Source organism: Lycorma delicatula, chromosome 3 (assembly GCF_047948215.1).
Source record: "Lycorma delicatula isolate Av1 chromosome 3, ASM4794821v1, whole genome shotgun sequence".
NCBI lineage: Eukaryota > Metazoa > Arthropoda > Insecta > Hemiptera > Fulgoridae > Lycorma > Lycorma delicatula.
In genome coordinates this window covers 222,099,254-222,124,179 of record NC_134457.1, presented here as the reverse complement: position 1 = coordinate 222,124,179, position 24,926 = coordinate 222,099,254, and the positions used below count along the sequence as shown (strand labels likewise).

The window sequence follows — 24,926 nt, the reverse complement described above, 5'->3', positions numbered from 1 at the left end:
CATCCCATCTCACCCACTCTAGATAAAAAAATCCCATTCTAAAGTAGATATATACAGAAAGAGATGTAGTTATAGAAACATTTGCAACTCATTGACACCTTTTTTAAATTTAATGAATTCAATGGGCTCATTTTTTCTATTCTTTTTGTTGGTTACTTTTCAATAGCTGAATTGTTGAAATTTTATAAAGAATATAAAAAATTGTTTAATTTTTACTGAATATGTTACGAATTTATTTTAATTATTTTACATAATTGAATAATTGTAATTAATAATTCTTATACATAACTAATTCTGAAGTTTACATATAAAATGCTGGTTTGATGTAAGAACGAATGAACTTATTTAATAAAAGTAACATAATAATGAGAGTTGTACAGTTAGCTTACATACTAAACATATAATACATTTTACAACTGTTAACTTATAAATTGATCATGTACTTGTACTATCTTTAAAAAAATTATTACATTTTAGTTTTATATATATTACAGTCTTATAGCCACAATACAAAGAGTAATATTTTAATAAAACAGAATTAATAAATAAATAACACCAATTATTTGTTTATAAATGCTGAATGATATGAAAAAGTACAGAGAAAACTATTATGATGAACAAGATTCACACATAGGATGTGTAAAGATGAAAAGAGAGAGATAGAGTACGAGAAGAGGAGAAAGATTATAAAAGAAATGGTTCAAGTAATTATTTGCATGTATGAATATCTATAGTCTTCATGCACATTTTACATTCAACATAGCAGCACCAGTGAAATTTACACTCGCATCTTTCTCTAATTGTAACTTTCTGAGTGTTGTACCCTCTGCCACAACACATTAATCTGCAACCATCCATTCCATGTGAAGTTCTGTTACATATACGACCTTGAGTTCCTGTTAACAAATAAAATGTATACTCAAGTATATATATATATTTAAAGAACTTGATCAACCTAAGTATAGAACAATAAATAAAGTAGGATGACACTTATCTTATTTTATCATATATACAAAAACATTTTCACAAATTTCTCGTATCCTCAGTTGTAATCCATTTTTTTAAACTGTTCACATCAAATTGCATATTACACATACACATTATCAAGAATAATAAAAAAGGTTTTTTATAAAATACAATAAAAACTTTGTTAAAATGTCTTATTACATAATTATAAAAATCAATAATTTAAAGTTAAAAATTGAAATTAAAATTAAAACTACATATTTTTTAACATTTAAAATCCAAAATTTAAATAAATAGATTAAAATAGAAAAAATATACGTGTTGTCTGGCTAGCCAATGTTAACAAAGTTATATTACTGTACAGATTTTAAATAGATTGAATTATACATTAACAATGTCTGAAAAAGTGCTGCCATCTACTGCAGTTTTTATAATCATGTCATGTAGGTTGATCAAATTAAATCTACATTTATATATACAAAATCTCTCTAAAATGTCTACACCCCTATTACTTTCATTCATATTATATTTTTTGATTTCTAATATTTCCAAACTTGTTTGAATATCAGATATTGAATGTTCATTATTAATAAGATGGTCAGAAACATTAGAGAAACGCAGTTTTCCGTTTTTATAATATCTAAAACATTCAGAAAATCTAGTTTTGAAAGATCTGGCTGATTTTCCTATATAAATATGGTCACAGTCATTATATTTTTTTTTTTATAAACTCCACCCAAATTGTATAAACCATGTGAATCAGTACGTTTACTGCTTTTTAAATGTTTTATTATATAAATGTTTGTCTGGTACGCAGGCTTAAATTTAGTTTTATGTTATGTTTTCAACAATGTTATCAGTATATACATATTTTAAATACACATTATCAATTTTTTGTGTCATTTACTGGTATTAAATGTGTATTATTGTTAATTTTTTATATTTGTTTTTTGTATATATTATCAACTAAAGATTCACTATAACCATTACGTATAGCAATTTATTTTATAATATCTATTTCTTTGTTTAATTTATTTTTATTTTTATTATACTGAGTATAATTAATCGCTCTATTAATGATGTTTGTATATGTATTAATTTTGTGTGACCACGGATGATTTGAATATCTATGTATCGTGGTTTTATTAGTGTGGGTTTCCTATATACTAAAGTTATAAAATAATTATTTTTATTATTAATTTTGATACTAACATCTAAATAATTTATTGCCCTATTTATATAAATTTCAACCCATTATAATATGAGTTTAATTTGTTCAAAATTATTAGATGTTCATTATATATAATGGGATTATATACAACAAAAATATTAACATACCTAGTCCATAATAAGATATGAGTATGAGTAATGCCATAAATAATTTTATTTTCAAAATCCTGTAGATAAATCTCAGACATGAAGGCTGATAACGGAAAACCTATTGGTAAGTCCTGAGTATTTGTCATCAGATTTAAAATAATTTTGTTGGCATACATTTCTAATAAGAACAATAATATTATCAATAAATAAATAGTCTTTGTGATTGTATATTAATTTATTTTTTATGTTAATTGTTTTATTTTTGGGTATGGTAGGGTACATATTACTAATATCATAGCTAACCATTCTAGTATTATCTCCAACTGTTAACTATTTTAATTTGTTTACAAACTTGAATCCATTTTTTATATTATATTTGTAATCTAAATTCGTTTTCATTCTAAGTATTTTATCTATTATTTTGGAGATGATATAAGATGGAGCAGTTGTAAAATTAATTAAAGGTCACATAGATGTATATACCAGTTTTATGAATTTTTCAAAGTCCAGTTAATATTGGTGCACTTGGTTCAAAAGTGTATAATCTGGAGTGATATGTTAAATTATTATTATAATTTAAAATACTGCGATATTTTGCTGTTAAACTTTTAAGTTATTTTTAAACATTTTTTAGTGGGGTCATTTATTTCTTTGAAATTATTTTCTAATATATATTGTTTCATCAAGTTATATTTTTCAAAATACATGATGACTGGTGTATTGGTTTTATCTGATTTTAAAACAGTACAATTATTATTATTATTTAATTTATTTTTCAGACTGTAAATTAATTTTTTATTATTAAAAATAAGTTTTTTGGTTAAATTCTCACATTTAATTTCATGAATTTTATTACTAATGGTATTACGTAAAAGTTCTTTATCATTAGGATTTACTTCAATAATATTTATTTCAAAATCCAACAAAATATTTTCAATAATATTATTCTTATCACTAATTTTCAAATTAAATTTAAACGCACTAGCCGTAATAAACTGTTCCTCATTATCAAGGACAACATTTGTCAAATTTATCAAATCAAGACAAGTGTCAATAACTGAAACCGAATCTACATCAATGTCCCGGAACTGCAAATCCTTACAGCCACCATTCTCTACCAAATCTCCCCATACTCTATAATAACCCTTTCTTTTCCTGTTTAGCCTCCGGTAACTACCGTTTAGATAATACTTCAGAGGATGAATGAGGATGATATGTATGAGTGTGAATGAAGTGTAGTCTTGTACATTCTCAGTTCGACCATTCCTGAGATGTGTGGTTAATTGAAAACCCAACCACCAAAGAACACCGGTATTCACGATCTAGTATTCAAATCCGTGTAAAAATAACTGGCTTTACTAGGACTTGAATGCTGGAACTCTCGCCTTCCAAATCAGCTGATTTGGGAAGACGCGTTCACCACTAGACCAACTCGGTGGGTCACTCTATAATAACCCAATCCTTTGTAATCATAATGTAATTATGATTATTATTATTATTATTACTAATTTTTGTTCTTATCAAATTACTAATTATATTATGTTTAGAATCATTAAGTTTATTTCTATACATTTCAATATTAGTTTTAATCAAATTAAATATATAATTGAATATAAAATGTCCAAAAAACTTTCACTAACTGGAGATTTGTATTATATATAATTCAATATTTATCAAATTTCTTTTGTAATATGTTTGTTTGATTTCTTGTTTTATCCTAAACCTTTCAGTAAATTTTTTTGTTTTTATTATACATTTATTAAACTTAGAATTTCTTACGTGTTACATTTAAGTCAAATTTTATTAAAATCTATTGAGTGTATTATATTATTAAGTTTAATATGTAACTTGTAGAACTTAAATATTTCGCCTGGTTGGCATTTATACCAACCATTGTTCTTATATATATAATTATGTGTTTATATATATATATATGTAGATATATAAGAACATGTCATGAGTGAATCGTATTAAATGCCCAGCCAAAAAATACTATAGATAAATTGATGAAAAATTGTTTTATGCTAAAATTTGTCTACTTATGAGTAAGAACACACTAAGAAAGGACTTTTGAAAATTTTGAGTTTAAATTGGAGTAATAATGAAATTTTCTATTTTCTGAATTTTTTGGTAACAAATGAAGATATCAGCTTGATTTTTGGTGTATGTAATAATCATGTACTATTTTATGAACTTCTCTGTAAAAAAACAAAACATAGTTTTTTTACATTTTTGCCATTTTATGATACTACTACTGAATCAATCACTGTGATGGTAATCTATGATTGTAATTCTGATTATTTATTTCTTATGAGCAAAGCTACAAAGGGAAATCTGAAAACCAATTAGTGGGTCCTGTACTGACTAACTATTATTCTGAAGAAAATACAATACATTGATAGTTTTAAAAAATTGAATAGGCTTTAATTTTTATTTATCATTCTCACAAGCATGAGTTTATTGAACACATGGGGGTCCTGGCTAGACAGGAAGGGCTCACTTCGCTCATCCTGACTGGCTAAATATTCCCTAATAAGAAATACAAGTAACCATATAACATGGGCGAAGCCGTGACATGGTTGCTAGTATATATATTTATAAGTACAAAATAAAAATATTAATATATAATAAGTACTATGAAGTAGTTTAGAAAAGTTCCTCTCCAACAAAAACAACAGCATATTACTAGAATGAAAAATAGACATTCTAAATTGCATGTCATTTCCTTAAACATTAATTTTTATTTGTCAAGAAGTATTTTATACAGCACAAAATAACACTTCTGGAGTATCAAACATACTCTCATAACTACACACCAGTTATCTTTTTGTTTGTTTCCTTGCTTGAAATGAAAGTAACATAAGGAAGTTAATTATGGTATAGGTGATGTGATGAAACAGCGCAAGGAAATTTCAATGAATGCTTCCAGAAACTTTATTTATAATGGAAACTTTATTTATAAAGCAATTTTGAAGTAAATATAAAACATTTTAAAGTACAAAACTTTTATAAAATAAATTTATTTTGGGAATTTTTTGACTGAACCTTACAGTATATTAAGATATTAACCAATGAATGTGACAAAAGTATGAACTATTGTGGTAAATTTAAAAATTTTGCATTCTTATATAAGTTATGTGTATTATCGATTAGGAAGACTGGTTTTTTCCAATAAGTACATCACTTCAACACTGGTTTTCTGTGGAGCTACTGAATGTGTAACAGAATCTTAGTGAGGTTGATAAGCTGTTACTTTAAGCAAAACAAAACAAATAAATACTAAGGATAAAGTAACTCAAACAGAGTTAAACTCAAACCTTACAAGCAAAGGCTTGTAAGGTTCCCAAAATCTTATGGATCAGGTATGTATCTTGACAAAATCAATAAAACCCTGAGAAAGAAGACTTCCTTCCAGTGATAAGAGAAAGAGGTGTGTCATGAGAGTGGAACAATCTACCCACTAATAGACAAACCCACCTGGAGTGTTCCATCAGGTAGGTGCTTTTACTATTGACAATTCTTTTGGAGATCAGGGTATCTTTAATCAAGAACACTGCATATTGATCTTTAACAAATTGTTAAAAATTCTAGATAAAGAGCACCTGGAAAATGTTTAGAATCCTTTAGAAACATTGCAGTCTATCTTAAGAAAATATTAAAATTAGGAAATATGCAAATGAACTATAACTATTAAGCTAAGCATTCACTGGAGGGCATACATACATAATATTTGAGCATAACAGAATGATCTTATGAAAAGAAAATATATCTATGCATATGTTATTTAGGGAAGTAACACATGATAGCAGGGAAATAGAATTCTCTCACTGTTTCTTCCATCACATAATTGTCTGTATACCTTCAATTAGTCTCATTCCATATCAAACTCATAGCATCATTCAGGTTGGGTTGGAATTTTAATAATCCTTTTTTTTTGTCTTCAGTCATTTGACTGGTTTGATGCAGCTCTCCAAGATTCCTTATCAGTGCTAGTCGTTTCATTTCAGTATACCCCCTACATCCTACATCCCTAACAATTTGTTTTACATATTCCAAACGTGGCCTGCCTACACAATTTTTTCCTTCTACCTGTCCTTCCAATATTAAAGCGACTATTCCAGGATGGCTATAATGACTATTATGTGACCTATTAGTCTGTCTCTTCTTTTAACTATATTTTTCCAAATGCTTCTTTCTTCATCTATTTGCCGCAATATCTCTTCATTTGTCACCTTATCCACCCATCTGATTTTTAACATTCTCCAGTAGCACCACATTTCAAAAGCTTCTAATCTTTTCTTCTCAGATACTCCGATTGTCCAAGCTTCACTTCCATATAAAGTGACACTCCAAACATATACTTTCAAAAATTTTTTCCTGACATTTAAATTAATTTTTGATGTTAACAAATTATATTTCTTACTGAAGGCTCGTTTCGCTTGTGCTATTCGGCATTTTATATCGCTCCTGCTTCGTCCATCTTTAGTAATTCTACTTCCCAAATAAGAAAATTCTTGTACCTCCATAATCTTTTCTCCTCCTATTTTCACATTCATTGGTCCATCTTTGTTATTTCTAATACATTTCATTACTTTTGTTTTGTATTTGTTTATTTTCATGCGATAGTTCTTGCGTAGGACTTCATCTATGCCATTCATTGTTTCTTCTAAATCCTTTTTACTCTCGGCTAGAATTACTATATCATCAGCAAATCGTAGCATCTTTATCTTTTCACCTTGTACTGTTACTCCGAATCTAAATTGTTCTTTAACATCATTAACTGCTAGTTCCATGTAAAGATTAAAAAGTAACGGAGATAGGGAACATCCTTGTCAGACTCCCTTTCTTATTACGGCTTCTTTCTTATGTTCTTCAATTGTTACTGTTGCTGTTTGGTTCCTGTACATGTTACCAATTGTTCTTCTATCTCTGTATTTGAACCCTAATTTTTTTAAAATGCTGAACATTTTATTCCAGTCTACGTTATCGAATGCCTTTTCTAGGTCTATAAACGCCAAGTATTTTGGTTTGTTTTTCTTTAATCTTCTTTCTACTATTAATCTGATGCCTAAAATTGCTTCCCTTGTCCCTATACTTTACCTGAAACCAAATTGGTCATCTCCTAACACTTCTTCCACTCTCCTCTCAATTCTTCTGTATAGAATTCTAGTTAAGATTTTTGATGCATGACTAGTTAAACTAATTGTTCTGTATTCTTCACATTTATCTGCCCCTGCTTTCTTTGGTATCATGACTATAACACTTTTTTTGAAGTCTGACGGAAATTCCCCTTTTTCATAAATATTACACACCAGTTTGTATAATCTATCAATCGCTTCCTCACCTGCACTGCGCAGTAATTCTACAGGTATTCCGTCTATTCCAGGAGCCTTTCTGCCGTTCAAATCTTTTAATGCTCTCTTAAATTCAGATCTCAGTATTGTTTCTCCCATTTCATCCTCCTCAACTTCCTCTTCTTCCTTTATAATACCATTTTCCAATTCATTTCCTACGTATAACTCTTCAATATATTACATCCACCTATCGACTTTACCTTTCGTATTATAAATCGGTGTACCATCTTTGTTCAACACATTATTGGATTTTAATTTATGTACCCCAAAATTTTCCTTAACTTTCATATATGATGCTCAGTCTATTTTACCAATGTTCATTTCTCTTTCCACTTCTGAACACATTTCTTTAATCCACTCTTCCTTCACTAGTTTGCACTAACTGTTTATAGTATTTCTTAATTGTCGATAGTTCCTTTTACTTTCTTCATCACTAACATTCTTATATTTTCTACGTTTATCCATCAGCTGCAATATATCGTCTGAAACCCAAGTTTTTCTACCAGTTCTCTTTATTCCACCTAAGTTTGCTTCTGCTGATTTAAGAATTTCCTTTTTAACATTCTCCCATTCTTCTTCTACATTTTCTACCTTATCTTTTTTACTCAGACCTCTTGCGATGTCCTCCTCAAAAATCTTCTTTACCTCCTCTACTGTCAGCTTCTCTGAATTCCACCGATTCATCTGACACCTTTTCTTCAGGTTTTTAAATCCTAATTTACATTTCATTATCACCAAATTATGGTCGCTATCAATGTCTGCTCCAGGGTAAGTTTTGCAGTCAACGAGTTGATTCCTAAACCTTTGCTTAACCATGATATAATCTATCTGATACCTTGCAGTATCGCCTGGCTTTTTCCAATTGTATATTCTTCTATTATGATTTTTAAATAATAATTTTATGAATTAAATAATAATTTTTAAATAATGTAATAATCCTTACATTATCATAAATATTAAAAAATTTTTATATTAGTGAACTAAAAATTGTTACAACTATGTCAGTGTGCTTGAATCAAACCTCTCCACCTGGTAGTTTTTTGATTTTTCCATTTTTAATAGTTTATAATTTAAAAGTCGTATTGATTATTCCTACTCAGAAAATTTTGTGGTAATTTTATGTTTATATAGTCATTATAAACTTCTATTGTTTTTATTAGAAACAGCTTCAGAACAAAATTCATTACAACTGCTATATACTTGACATTCTTTCTTTGATAGATTTAATGGCTTGCAAGTTCATGATTGACAGCATGATCTAATTTCATTTCATGTAAGTGTATTGGACTCTAACATGTATGAAGTCATAACACAGTTAATTCTATATGGTATTACTAGATCCTTACTTTAGTTTTCCTTTTGGTCTGTACAAGGAACAGTACCAAAAAACTGGTGTTTTTTGAATCTGCTGTTTTTTATTTTTATTTGGGTGCATATACAATGATTATTGCTAAATTCCGTTCTGAAGAAACAAATAAAGGCAATTTCTGAAGCCTTTAAAAGCAATTTAATATAATGACTAAACAAATATAAATTGGCTTACCATCTTTTGGGTACAAAAGGACAGCTTTTACAAGTAATCAATATATCTAAGTAATGAGACAAAATTTTATTCATTGACTGTAATTTTAGTTTGGATCAAAATAAAAATAACTTAAGTTCAAACAAACGGTTACCTTTACAAGAAAAAGAGTAATTGTTTCTTAGATTTTTTGAAAAGTGTAATGTTATAAGGTGAAGAAATATGATCATGCAAAATAAATTGAGGAAAGTTATCTTCAAGTTGGTCTTTTAATTGAACAATGAAAACTATTCAAAAGTCATTGAGAACAATGAATCTCAATTTTGAATCAGATGAGGACAACAACTGTCATTCCATTCTACATCATGATGTGAAAAGAAATGCAGTAACAATCTAAAGTAGTTATAGCTAATTAGAAACTGTTCAAGAGGGGGAGAGTGTTATAGTGGTGAAATCAACAAACATAAATATTTTTCCCTGCCTTCAGTTTTTAAGCAAATTGTTGTATTAAAAATGATAAAAAAAAAAAATCTGCCCTTTTTCTATTTAAATTTAATTGAACCCCAGAGAAAAAAATCCTCAAGTAACCTATTAATATCCAGATATAAAAAAATAAGTAACTAAAAGTAACAAAATATATGTGTATTTTGCATCTTATCTTTAACTTTTCAAGATTTTATTTTCGTTACATGTGTTTTCCTAGACTGTCAGCTAATAAATGCTCTAATATATTTATTCTAATTTAACACAACTTATTCTTTTTCTAAATCAGTTTAAGGATTTTCTTTATCTTTATAAATGGATACCATGAGTTAAACAGTTATATTTTTAAGACAGTTTATTTTTTTATTTTTGCTCATTATTGTAAATTTTAAGCATTTGCGTTATTAAAAATTTAGATTAAATAAATCAGTAATATTTAAAACATGAAAAATTCAAAATTATTAAATGAAATAATTTTTTAAATTACTAAATAGGTTCTGGTTGAAATCTGAATTTCTTACTTATGATGATTCCACAACACCTGAGCCAACTCTGGATGATTTGAATTCAGATGTTAGGAACACAGATATAGTTAATTGGATGCGGTTGGTACTTTTTAGTTTTTAATACCAAAACAATAAATACCACTTTAGAAAAAAAAAACATTTTACCTAAACTCAGATAAAATTAAATTTTTCAAAAACATTGAAATAACAGTAGTTGATGTTTTAAGAATTATCTTTACCAAGAGATCCAAGAGTCAAATTTCTAACACAGTAATTTGGTGATTCATCGATATAAACAAGATCATTTGGAGTTGGAAGGTTAAAACGAGGATCACGAATCTGAAGTTTCCCTCTTCGATTAGCCCTCACTTCAGTAGCTCCATCGTACTTATCTTTGAGATAATCACCTGAAAGAAATGCAAATTTTAAAAACAAACATTATATTATTATAAAATAATAATATTTTTGGGGGGGATGTAGAAGCTGGGCTCCCACTGGTGCCGTATTAAACCACCATCAGTAGACTACCAACTAAAACCACCTCCCTTTCTACCAGGACTCGGCTCAGAACTGTTTTACACATTACTTCAGGCTGAGTCCTCCTATCCTAGCCTGAGAAGGCCACTATCTAGTTTTCTTCTGGCTCAGGACTATCCAGGTCTCTTGGCCCTGAGAATGCACCGATGAATTGGGCCACACTCTCCCAACACAGATCATCATTGTAGCCACATTGTGGGGGCTCAGTGCTCCGAGATCCACCTCTATGTCCCTCGATCTGCTGCCCGCCAATCACATTTGAATAAGGCCTGCTTGATGATGTCCCGTACACCAGGGAATAATATTTTAATAGTAATGCATTTTGCTAATATTAGCATGTCGATATCAACATCGCATCCAGTTTGGAAAAGAAATATGATGGGAAGCCACTATATGTCTCACTTTCTAGATTAAGTAAGCCATTGGATGAATTGTTAGTAAATATAAAAAATATTTCTTTAATTTTTTAAGAGTAACTTAGTATCATGTCAGATCATCTAAAACTGACACAGTTACAGCAAGTATACCTGTAGTATTCTGTACATCAGAAAAATGTTGTCTGAAGAGTTGTCTCTCATGAACCACTATGGAAAAACTTAGTTTTATTTTATATTAATTTTGTTCATTTCAGGTAGCTGTTATGAGATTATATTTATTTGAATAAAATCAGCAGAAATAATGCATAAAAGGACTTCATTTTTCACTTGTTTTTTGGTAGTGTACAATACTGTCAAAAAACAGACGAAAGTTTATTAAAATAATAAAGTTTATTTTAGCTTCATTAATTAAATGTTAAAAAAATATATTTAAATACATTAAGAGTTTTCTCAGGCACTCGAGTTGTTTTTCTATATTTTCAGTGGTTAGATTCAATATGGTGGCCATTTTTTTTTTAAACAGTTATTGAAGTGCTTAGTGAACTCCATAGGAAGTTAATTTTTTTGTACTACTGTACGTTAACATAATCTACGTTAATCCCATTTTTTCTATTATGAACTCAGTTTCTCATCTCAGTTCTACTTTCCAAGATGTGTGTGTGTGTACACACACACACAAATAAGTCATGCGTACGAGTACTGATCTTATATTTAGTATTCCTAATGGAGTCTATTTTTAATTTAATTTCACTGTCGAATTGAGGATAGTTATTTAATATCAGATACTACATAAAACAATTTTATCCTCTCTGATTTGATTAATTTTTAATATATAGGTAAGTTATTTTTTAAAATATTGATTAACCTTGGGCTACATAACCTACTGCCTAGCCCATTGCTATGGAATGGCTTCAAGCTGGTCCAGATAACAACTGTGAAACTGCATTTGTGAATTCTTCTTCACCAATTACAAGTGAACATTTGGATTTATATTATTCCACAAGGGATCCCAGGAAAGTTATCCGAAGCAAACTGACCACAAATTAGATCATTGTCAACACAAGGTGAATTTGAGGGAGTGAAAGTGAGTCAGACGTCATGGATCTTTGTACCTGATCACTTCTGAATGGCAAACAATACCTGTTTAACGCACATCAAAAGTGTCGTGAGATGATGTTAGCGACAAATTATCCCTAACCAAACGTTATGAACATCTACTGATGGAGCTGTCTTCCACAACCATTGAACCGGGGAACATGTTAAACCTCCTCCTATCATGCTGTACAGAATTTCTGACACATCACGAAGTTATATGATTGTTGGAATCCGTAGTGAAAAAGCTGATTTCAATGTGTAAGTTATAAATTGCAAACTGTTACAGATTTTCTCAAACGATACAGAAAAAGTTATAAAAAAAGATTCTGGAGATACGAGAAAGCAATCTTATAGATCATACATTCATGAGGCGAGATGAGAGAACATTCAGAGTATTCAGTCAAGCTATTACTGTTTGTTAGTGTTTAATGCTATTTTCATTCATTCATTTATCCACCCGTGTTTATATTTGATAAAAAACATCATGAGCAAACTGAATGTGTTGAACACATGTGGTCCATAGATTGTACAAGTTATAGAAGTAATTGAGGAATGAGGTGCTTTTGGCATAATAAGTGTTTATTGGATCTTACACATTATAAGTACATTTATTAACATGAACATGTTTCTTTTATTATAATCTTTTACTGTCTATTTTCATGAGGGGATTATCATCATGGCCCTCCTCATGTAATATTTTTAACATACAATTTACTTATGGTTTCATTAGGAGAAACCGATTGTAAATTTTTGGTTTACAGAAAAAAAATCAGCTTAAAAAAAACTTACAAACAATTTTTCTGGAGAAAAAATTAAGTTTCGCAATTTTTGTGAGTTTTAAAAATAAATCAATATGTTTAATTTTAAAAATCAAAAAAAATTATATTAAATTCGCCCATCATCGTGGCGGAGGGGTAGCGTCTCGGTCTTTCATCTGGAGGTCCCGGGTTCGAATGGCGGTCATACATGGAATTTTTTCACGCGCTACAACATTTCCATTTCAAATTCCTATGCACAAGTCTCAAGATTCAACCTATACGGTGAATTAATCATATAAAAAAATATATTTTTCGCAATTAAGTATATTTAAAAAAAGTTAAATTTCAGTAAAATAAAATAAAATTTATTACCAGTCTCTTAAATCGCCCATAGTTTCGAAAAATCATTTTAAATAGCAGTTTATTTAATTTTGTACTGGTGTTTTAACAGATCACTACTACGTATGTACTGATGATTCAAGAGTCGTGGGATTTACAACCTGCAATTACCGCGCTCTGATCGCAAACTCCACCCGCTTGTTCGGTTAGTTGTCAAATTATACTATTCACTCGGTACCGAAAGGAATAAGATACCCAATACGACTAGGTAGTCTGTCGGATGGTCAACAGTTTGTATTTGAGAAACGTTTGTTTATTGAATTCGAATCTAATTTTTTTTAAATTATACATGGATTTGATTACGCAAATGATGCTTCTATGTATTCAAACAATACGTACACATATACTCTTTATTAGTTACAAATAGATGATGGTTACCTAAGTTCGTTGTACTGTCGGTTTAACTTAAAATAGTCGGTTGAAATTTGTTATTATTTAAAAATTACATCTGAAATAACTTTTATTAGTATTTAATAAGCAACTGATTACCAAACACGTACTTTCTGTATAAAATTGGTTTATTTTAGATAGTTTTAAATCAAACTGAATGCCACTCACACACAAAAAAAAATATTATCTTTTAATGATATGATAAAAAAATAATATCATATTAAATTAATTGACCTATTTTGATAAATATCAAAAGCCAAAATCAAAATACATTTTTAAAAAAATATATACATCTGAATGAATATTCACATCAAATTAATTTCAAAGTGTAATTTTTTACAGCTTTAAATTTCCATTTTTTTTTCTCGTGAAATGATGTTTCTGATACTGCAACTCTATAATGAGTAAGTAAACTTTGAAAATTTCAGATATAATAAAATAAATATTGAAAGTTTGTTCATTTGTAACAGCGAATTAATCCGGATGAAGAAGAATAAACTGGAAGAAATGCGACTAAATAACTGTAAATGATTCCTACCTACACTGAAACAGAACCCATACATTTTACCGATTTTCAATACACACTGAATCCTGAACATCGTAGAATTCACAAACTTTCACCGTTCCCAAAACAAAACTTATCCGAAGACTTGCAGTACTGAATCGCTGCGAAAAATCAATATATATCTAATACCAACCGATAACGCAGTTTTTAATGAACAAAGAGATACAATGTAGATACAATGTCTTTAAAAAAATATATACATTGTTTAAACATATTTACATTTACAAATTCAGTTAAGTTATTTTTCTGTTTATTCAAGGTATGAGGAATATTACTGCAAACAGATCCTTTATTGTTATCCGTAAACAACAATTCGTAGGTGTCAGATTTGGGAATCTCAGTGTCTAAATGTCTTTTGAAATCGAGCCTATTCCGTAAACTTCGCGCAGTAAATTCAGCGAAACACTGGAGGTGTACGTCGTTGCTCCATCTTGTTGGAAGTACGCTCCAGCGATCCTCCCTCGTTTAGTTCACCGATGAAAGGATAGACGATTTCATTTGCAATAAATCTATGAGTTTACTGTCTTCTGAAAAACTGAATGATTTTCCTGTTACGTGATATAGCACAGCAAATTGTTTGTAATGAAATGGTTGTTCCAAGATTTCACGAGGATTATTTATAGAGTAAAACCGACTGTTAACATGGCCCGAGTAATGAAACCACGATTCATCTGAAAAATATTTCACCGAGAGTGTTTTTCCTTTTTCATTTATATAATCCAAACATATAGGCAATACTCAATACGTTTAGGAGACTCAGTCTTAACCCATGAACTGCAGTCATTTTGTATCGGTGTGGTTTTAAATACGCATTCTTTGTGCGTACTAAAGATTTATGCTTGTGCCGGTACTCTGATATACTTGTTTTTTTTAGACTTTTGAGCTATGCAATCAGTAATATCCGTCTTTTCCTCAGTCAGGATGGATGGTCTTCCGGACTTGGGCGCGTTTTTTTTTCTTTAGATCCACTATCTCGGAACTTACTGCTCAAGTTTCGCAGAGCGTTGCGATGCGGAACATCAGTGTCTATAAACCTTTGATGAAACATTTCCTTCATGTACTCTATGTATTAATCAGCACGAAAAAATACATTTTCAATCAAAAAGTGCGAGCTTCGAGTGTTAAAACCGTTGTCACACACCGGGAAACAAACGAATGAACTAAAGCTTCAACGGTCATATAAATGAAAATATTGTTAAGAATAAGATATGTAAATTGTGAACAAAGTTAGCTTTCGGTTTCACTACTTACAATATCAAAAAAAAAGTTAAGTCGTATTTTGCTGGCTGAGATCTAGAGGGCTTTTATTTAGGTCCACAGATACATTTGGTAAAACCGGTATGTAATATTATTTCTATAAAATCCAAACAATATAAATACATATGGCAAGAAACGATAAAAATTAAACCGTTTTGTACGTTTAAAAATTAATGGACGACACAGCAAAGATAGAATAATAAAAAGATTAATACAACATCCTAAGATAATTTATAAGGAATACACCTTTATTTTTTACTCGTATTATGATAATAAATTGTACGGACATCAACTAGAAAATAAATATAAGCAAATAAAAAAAAAACAATTTGTTTCTAGTACTGAAGATTCAGACACATTCATAAAAGCAGATATAATTAAATACGACTCCTTAATTCAATGTTTGTATCTCAACGGGTATTCAAGTTTATTTGTTTGATAACGTAAATGATTAATGAAAATAAAAGTGACAGAATGTGGGTGGTATTTTCCATTAGCGTGATACTTTCTTTTTCGGTTGTTAGAAGCATAATCCATTAAAACTGAGATAATATCAGTCGGTAAAATAACGTAATTAGTTAATAACTCTTTATCAGATGCATTCATTACCTGATGCACATCTTACATAATTCTTTAATTTATAAGTACCTATTTATACTCCAAATAAAATCAGTACAAAGCGTATCTTTATAATATATAAATCATAATGTCCGTATGAATTTATAATTATATTTTCGTTAAACTTAAAAACCTCTAGGCTGATCTGAATGATTCTTGTACCGATGTGTTTGTTTTTATATGTATAAATATATACATATATAAACTTCCAGAACGAGTATAAATTTTTCCAGATATTGGGATAGCAGTAAAGCATAAAAGGAATGTATATCGTACTCTTTAACGCTATTTTTCGTGTAGTAAATTTTGAGTCGCTGTCTAAATCACGTTCTACGAGAGCCTGATAACACATTCCACATTAAATGCACGATAACAATTTTTTGCCGTTGCTTTTGATCAATTCAGGCGTTAAAAAAATAACAATTTTTACGAAAGGAACAGGTATTTGAAAAAAAATAGATAAGTTGTACTTAACAGCTGCGGAGAGAAATAACTGTAACTATCACGTTACGCATTGAGTATTATTCTATATTGTGGATGTTGCTCACAGTCTTATAGTTTATCTAGCAATTTTCATACGGGAGTTACTGTTCATCGTTCGTATTATTAATCATATTATTTAATCTGAATTATTGACTTTTTTTACAAATATTTCGTAATAAGTTACTGCAATTTTTCATTTTTATACACGAGGTGTGTGAGAAAAGTGACTGACTTTTTACTTACAAAAATTTTTATTTTTCTCAAACAACAATATTATCCCCTTCAAAGTAGTTCCCTTAAGCAGCTATACCGGCGGAGTAGTTGTTCCCATTCCTGGTAGCAGCGCTGGAAGGCTTCAACTGGTAGTGCTTTTAACTGGTCGGTCACAATCTATTGAATGTTCTCCAGAGTTCCAAAATGACGTCCTTTTAAAACGTGTTTCAATTTCGGGAAAAGGAAAAAGTCACAAGGACAATCAGGTGAATAGGGGGGTTGAGGAACCGTAGGAATGCGTTTTGAAGTCAAAATTTCCCTGATGGAAATGGCTGTGTGACACGGGACATTGTCATGAAGAAGCATCCACTTGTCTGCAATGTCTCCTTTCACGCGAATCACCCTTTTCCTGAGCCTTTCAAGGATACCTTTGTAAAACACTTGGTTGACAGTTTGTCCTGAAGGAAGAAATTCTTTATGCATGAAACCCCTACTGTCAAAAAAGCAAATCAGCACGGTTTTGATCTTTTATTTGCTCATTCGACATTTTTTCGATCGAGGAGATGATGGAGTGTGCCACTCTTCGCTTTGCCGCCTTGTTTCAGGATCGTACTCAAATATTCAGGATTCATCACCTGTGATCACACGATTGAAGAATTCTTGGTCATTGTCAATCCTCTCAAGAAGATCAACGCACACGTTTCTTCGATCGTCCTTCTGTTCCGTTGTGAAGTTTTTCGGCACGGATTTCGCACAAATCTTTCACGTGTCCAAATCGTTTGTCAAAATTTGATGTACGGTAAAAGTGTTTAAATTTAACTGTTCACTCATCATCCTTATTGTTAAACGACGGTCTGATCTCTCAAGAATCCTCACACGGTCGACGTTTTCGTCAGATTTTGAAGTTGAAGGTCTCCCTGAGCGAGATTGATTTTCAACGTGTTCTCGGCCTTCCAAAAATGATTTGTGCCAGCGGAAAACTTGTGGTCTTGATAAGCAATGTTCCCCGTAGGCCTGTTTCAACTTTTCAATGGTCACACTCGCGGATTCCCCAAGTTTAAAGTAAAACTTTATTGCACAACGTCGCTCTAAATTCCGATGCTCCATTTTCGTAATGCACAACAAAAACACAACTTTACCATCGCGCTGTCAAAAATAATGTGTTGGCTGAACGGAGTTGAAACTCGTACTGAGCACGTGGAAGGGATGAACAAACCGGTCTAGCACAGACCGGTAGACACAGCGTTGCCAGATCGCTCGCAGTGTTACCTATCTCATTACTTTTCTCACACACCTCGTAAGTGGAACCCGCGAATAACGAGAGCTCGCGTGTAATGAAACCTCGGTTGTAACGAGCAACATTCCGGGATTTGTTTGGTTTTATATATCATTAATGATAATGATAAATTGATTTGCTTTCAGCGAGATATCGACGCATCATAAAACTTGGTTATTACGACCATTTTAATTTTTTTAAATACTGTAATTCTAAAAAAGTTAAATAACAACCAAATAATTTCAACGCAAGGGAAATTCCATTTCTTCGTTTACGAAATATACATTTACGATTTATACCTAAAGATTGTGACATTTTATCTTAAGGCTTGTTCAGATCAGGTCTGAAGGGTGATCAAATGGTTTGGAGCAGGACGTTATACAGTACGTAGAGTACAAGTTCCACTGCGGTATAATAAAGGCTGGTAGTTAATAGTATTTTAATTACTCGGGTTTTTCTGTTTGAAAAATTTTAGGAAAGACTGGGGCCAAACAATTATCCGTCAAAATCGCCCAAACAGGTTTATCGAACTCTGTAGACATTTTAAACGATTTAAGTAAAAGTTTGAAGAAGAGCGTAGGTTAAAGATAAATTTTACCTGTCCTACCCCCGCTGGTAAATTCAGTAATCATAATTTTCAGTTTTAAAATACAGTACTGCACCGTAAAATCAGTTAAACAAACAGTATTGCGTTAAAGTGATCGATCGGACACCCGGTGCCCAATTCAGTGCAGTAATATTGTAATCAAGTCAGTGAATGCGTTTTCATTTCAGTGTTTGTTGTTAAAAAAAAAATGTACAGTGTATTTTTAAAAAAGTGTACTTTATTAACCCCGGTCATTTGTAATGAACGATGTGGGACGGCGTCAAAAGGAAACAACTGATCGTGAGTGACAAAATCCAAATTATCTAAGAACTGGAACGAGGCCTATCAAATTCAGATTTTTACAAAAAAACATGGACTTTCTTCATCCGCAGTTTCAAAAGTACGGAAGAGTCGCGAGAAACTTACGAGTGCTTTTGGAAAAAATCACACGCAAGCAAAATTATTTAGACTATGTGACAAAGACGACTTAGATACCACCCTCTTATCACTGTTTAAAGTGAAAAGAAGTAAAAATGTACCTAACAGTGGTCCAGTTTTAAAAATGCGGTCTGAATAATTCGCTATAAATCTCGACTACGCAGATTTCGTTTGTAGCAACGGATGATTAGACCGTTTTAAAAACAGACATCAGATGGTTTTTTCAAAAATTACTGGGGAAGCTAACGGCGTAGATAGATCAACTGTGAGCAATCGGGTGAATGATAATGGGCTACTTATTAAATCGGGTTATAATGAAGAGAACATTTTTAATGCCGATGAAACCGGTTTGTTTTATAAATTAGCCCCCGACAAATCTTTTAAATATAAAGGTGAAAAATGTATTGGTGGGAAACAGTCAAAGGTCAGGCTAACGATTTTGTTATGCTCAAATTCGATTGGAACAGAAAAACGGAAACTTTTAGTGATAGGAAAATCAAGAAATCCAAGATTTTTTAAGAATGTAAAAAAACTTTCCGTCGATTACGTGTTTAATTCTGAAGCGTGGATAACTTCAATGATTGTCAAACAAGAAATTTATAAATGGGATTTGTAATTGCAAAAAAATAAAAAATCTATTATTGATAGATAATTACCCCGCTCATTTGTCACTGCACACCTTAAAAAATATAAATCTTGTGTTTTTACCGCGTAATACCACAGAAAAACTGTAGATGGATCAGAGAGTTAGTCGCAGTTTTAAAGTTCATTACAAGCGGTTAATGGTTTTAAAAATTATTGAGAACATGGACGAAAAAAGAATTCAAATGACGGTTTTAGACGCTATCAAATTTATAAAGCGATCTTGGTCTAACGTATCATAAGCTACAATTCGAAACAGTTTTAAGAAATCCGGTCGCATTTCACGGTTTATTTTGACGGAAGATTACCATGGTGAAGACGAAACGAGGTCTGTTTAAGAAATACGTAGACTCATGATGAAAGTAACAAGGTGTCGCACTCCCAGAGTTGCGCAGTGGCTCGTCCCAAAATCCTTTTCCCGCCATGATGTTTAAATTCGTTTATGCGGTTGGCGCACAAACAGAAGCAAAATATCAATGTGATTAAAGGCAGAATTATCAAGGGGGAGGGGACAATTCATCTATTTGTATAAATCATATAATTTTTTAGATTAAATGTAGTAGAATTATGAAATGATTAAATGTAGTAGAATATTGAAAATGTAGTAGAAATAACAAAGATGGACCACTGAATGTGAAAATAGGAGGAGAAAAGATTATGGAGGTAGAAGAATTTTGTTATTTAGGAAGTAAAATTACTAAAGATGGACGAAGCAGGAGCGATATAAAATGCCGAATAGCACAAGCTAAACGAGCCTTCAGTAAGAAATATAATTTGTTTACATCAAAAATTAATTTAAATGTCAGGAAAAGATTTTTGAAAGTGTATGTTTGGAGTGTCGCTTTATATGGAAGTGAAACTTGGACGATCGGAGTATCTGAGAAGAAAAGATTAGAAGCTTTTGAAATGCGGTGCTATAGGAGAATGTTAAAAATCAGATGGGTGGATAAAGTGACAAATGAAGAGGTATTGCGGCAAATAGATGAAGAAAGAAGCATTTGGAAAAATATAGTTAAAAGAAGAGACAGACTTATAGGCCACATACTAAGGCATCCTGGAATAGTCGCTTTAATATTGGAAGGACAGGTAGAAGGGAAAAATTGTGTAGGCAGGCCACGTTTGGAGTATGTAAAACAAATTGTTGGGGATGTAGGATGTAGAGGGTATACTGAAATGAAACGACTAGCACTAGATAGGGAATCTTGGAGAGCTGCATCAAACCAGTCAAATGACTGAAGACAAAAAAAAAAAAAAATTTAGATTAATTAATTTTAGAACTTAAAATTTAATAATAATTGAAGATGAAGTCAATAAGTTCAGAGAAAATTTCATTCCGTTGATCGATTAGCCAGTAATATATTCTTTTCATTTTTCCCATACAGGCATTTTAATTCGAAATTTAATCATATTTATTTCATCAAAATTTAAATTCAGATATAAAACATACTTTTGAACTTACCATGTTCAATTTTTATAGTATCACGTGATTTTCCGCATTTTTGTAGCCACACACTTTGTAATGCTTCATTCTCCGGGAACGGAAAATATTTCACGTTCTTTTTCGCTGGCGAATCAGTTCTGCTCAAACAATTGGGGAAATAACACGACGGCATATTTACATTTGTATCAGAATAAATTTGTATAAAAAAAACACTGCTTAAAAGCGAGTAGTTATAAAATCGAGAAAATTCAGAGACAAACTATCCGTGTAAAAGCTAAAACTGAATTGTGTCTTCAGAGAGAAAATTATTTTCTGCTTTGTCCAGGTAAAAAATGAGTCAGAGTTGTAAAAAAAAAACGGATTAAGATATCAAACCTGAATGCAGAACAATTGTTCTCTTTATTACACGCGGTTTAAAATGGTTTACCTAGAAAATCACTTGCATTTCATTTGACTCATTAGAAAAATATGTTTATTGAATATAAAATTATTTTTCACTAACAACAACTTTTTATTTTATTTTTATTTCAGTATTATAAAGTAATATTCATTTTGGTATCCGTAAAAAAATAAGTAATATCTCATTTTCCCGCGTAAATTAGATTATTAAAAGCAATTTCTTTCAAAAATTGTTTTGTGATAATATTTTTAATTAAACTAAAAAATCATAAATTCCGAAGATTGACCAAAATAAATAATATCAGATCTTTAGTAATAAAATTTTGAAGTTGCACTTCATAAGATGTGTCCCCTGTTTGTTTGTTTAGGTTTTCATTCATTATTTTGAATTTTATCTTAATTAACAATCAATTTCAATACTCTTAAGAATCAGTAGACTTGTATAAAATATTTATTTTTATTAAGGATTATTAAAAATAAAAAATTTATTATATTTTATAAATATTCGATTGTTAGCTCGTTTAATCATTATCATGTATTTAAAATTTTGTAAAATTTTTGTACAACTAAAAACTTTTGTCCCAAAATCCCTTATTTATATGTTCAAAAAACCCGGTAGAAAATGAGATTTTGGTACGAGCGTATACGCATGCGCGCCGAATACTGTGCGCAATGCTACACCTTGTTACTTTCATCATGCGTAGACTGTTTGAATTCCTCGGATCCAGTTGGTTCCAGTCAAATCCGCTTGGCGTCGCCATGTTAGTACAGATCGGCTGATTACAACGCAGTTTTTTGATTGCAAATATCATTATTGGTTGCTTAGCTACACGGTTGTTTGTGAAATGTGTTTTTTCGTTTGGCAGATTATAGAGTGAGTGACTTGAACGAGCAAAGATTTGCTGTGAAATTTTGTGTTAAACTCGGAAAATCTGCGAGTGAAACTTTTGCTATGCTCAAGACGGCTTACGGCGACGTTGCTATGAAGCGTGCGACCTGTTTTAAGTGGCATGAACGTTTTAAAGATTGTCGTCAGTCGATTGAAGACGTTGAGCGTCCTGGACGTCTTTCCACGTCAACTGACGACTCACACGTAGACAAAATCAACACCCTGGTTCGGGCAAATGGACGTCTGACCATCAGAGAGTTTGCTGGAGAGTGTGGGATATCAGTTAGATCATGTTAGGAGATTTCGAGATGATTTTACGCGAGTGGTTACTGGTTTTATCATCTTGACAACGCTCTAGCCCATTCAGCCCTCAGAACTCGTGAGTTTTCGGCCAAGCACTCGATCATTGTTCTTCTTCATCCACCTTACTCATCTTATCTCGCTCCTTGTGACTTCTTCTTGTTCCTCAAACTCAAAAGACCTTTGAAAGAAAAAGAATTTGAGACGATTCCCGAGATCGAGGCAAATGCGACGAAGGAGCTGAAGAACATCACAAAAGAAGCGTTCCAGGACTAATTCAAAAAGTGGAAACACCGTTGGGATAAGTGTGTGCGTCGGGGAGGACAGGACTTTGAAGAGGACCCAGACAAGTAACTTCTAAATAAAGTACATTTTGTTTTATGACGTTAGTCTACGTATTTTTTGAACAGACCTCGTATACCGCTCTCAGAATGAATTCAAACTCTTAACTCGACAAAAAATCAGCCTTTCAAGCCTTTCAATACTCAATAGATGGCTACGCAACAGCCGATGGCGACGTACATACTACAGAAATTCCGACTGATGAAGACATTATTACTAAGGTAACTCGTAGTCGTGTAGGTGATAGCGAAGCTGAAACTGAAAACGAAGATGAATCTACTACTCTCCCAGTCGTATCATGATTGACTCCTAAAACTGTTTTAAAAAATGAATGGAACTTAGTGAGACTAATAATGTAAGTGATGAATTTGCGGAGTACTTGAATAAACTACAAAATTGTTTTGATGATTACAGGTATAAGATTATTAAAAAACGAAAATAAACGATTATTTTAAAGCTAATTAGTTTGTACGCGCAATTAAGTTTTGACGTATTCTGTTAGAAGGAAGAAAAAATAGATTAGAATGATTTTTTAGATTTAATAAATACAGTTTGTACGTAAAAACGTGTGACATAGAAATTTTGTGCTGTGTTCATTTGTTACTTACCTCGATGATTTTAGTAAGTTTTACTGCACACTTATTATCATTTTTTTGCTAATTCATTGAACGCTAACAGTTTTGGATAAAAGCAAAACGAAGCTTCTAAGAATTGTACTACATCTAAATTTTATTTGTTTGTCTAAAATACAAAACAAATCCATATTTTATTTTAAAACAGCTTCTTCTTAGGTATACAGTATATTTTTTTGTATTATAATAGATAATGACTGTGTAAAAATTTACGGTTATGAATTAGCAAGTCGGAAGTACCGAGCACTCGGCTGTAACGAGCATATTTGATCGGCCATTAAATCTCGTTATAACCAAGTTTTACTGTATTTTATTATTTAGTTTATTAGAACGAATATACCAGTTTTGCAGATTACAAAACATAACAATTCCTGACTTAAACAACTGTTACTTGAAATACATTACTTCAAAAAATTAGTCAAAAATTTGTCGAGTTTAATAGGCGGTTAATTATAATTATTAATGTTTTAATAATTTTTACGTACAGACTTTTAAAAAGAGTAGCGTATGTGTATAGGCTAGTGAAAATTGATATTTAAAATTTATATCAATATATGACTGAGCATTAAAACCCTTGCGGAACATGACATTTGAGACAGATTCTTTGTCTAAGGAAGTAGTAAACTTAATGGGTTTCAAAGATGCCTACTCTACCGTATGCAATCATATACATACATTCTTGCGTAATCATGTTTTCTGTGTGTGTGTGTGCGCGCGCGCGCCTAATTATGTAAAACATTTAGTGGCATGATGAAATAAACTAAAATATAAAAATAATTAATTATAACAGACACTTTAATGAAGTATTTTAATTTTTTTTTTTATACAGCCTGAGTTGATATCCGGTGAAATAAAATCTTCTACGAAAAGTATTAAAAGAGCTTAAAGATTATTCGCCTGTCAGATTTTAGTTTATGCTTCAATTGTTAATTAACGTACACGCATCAATGACCTACGCGTAGTTGTGGATCAAGTTTAAACCGATAAAGGATTTCAACCTTTCATAATATATTAATCATGTTCGAAAGAATACAAATTTTGGTCATTAATTCTAATGGTTCTTTTTGTAAAATTCGAAAAATACCACTTCTTTCTTTTAAAAAATATACCTTATACATAATGGAATGTATCATTTCTA

General features: G+C 31.0%; 1 protein-coding gene across 6 annotated transcripts in view; it reads right to left on the bottom strand.

The window, feature by feature from the left end:
* Nucleotides 1-313: 313 nt before the first annotated feature.
* Nucleotides 314-24,926, bottom strand: part of LOC142322455 (protein Wnt-5a-like) — a 485,502-nt gene continuing 460,889 nt past the window's right edge. For all 6 annotated transcript variants that reach the window (XM_075361557.1, XM_075361554.1, XM_075361556.1 and 3 more), the window contains 2 exons: nt 10,391-10,558; nt 314-896 (listed from right to left, as the gene is read on the bottom strand). In XM_075361557.1, the coding sequence (XP_075217672.1) occupies nt 709-896; nt 10,391-10,558 (356 nt within the window). In that variant the 3' untranslated portion in view covers nt 314-708. The remainder of the gene's footprint in view (nt 897-10,390; nt 10,559-24,926) is intronic.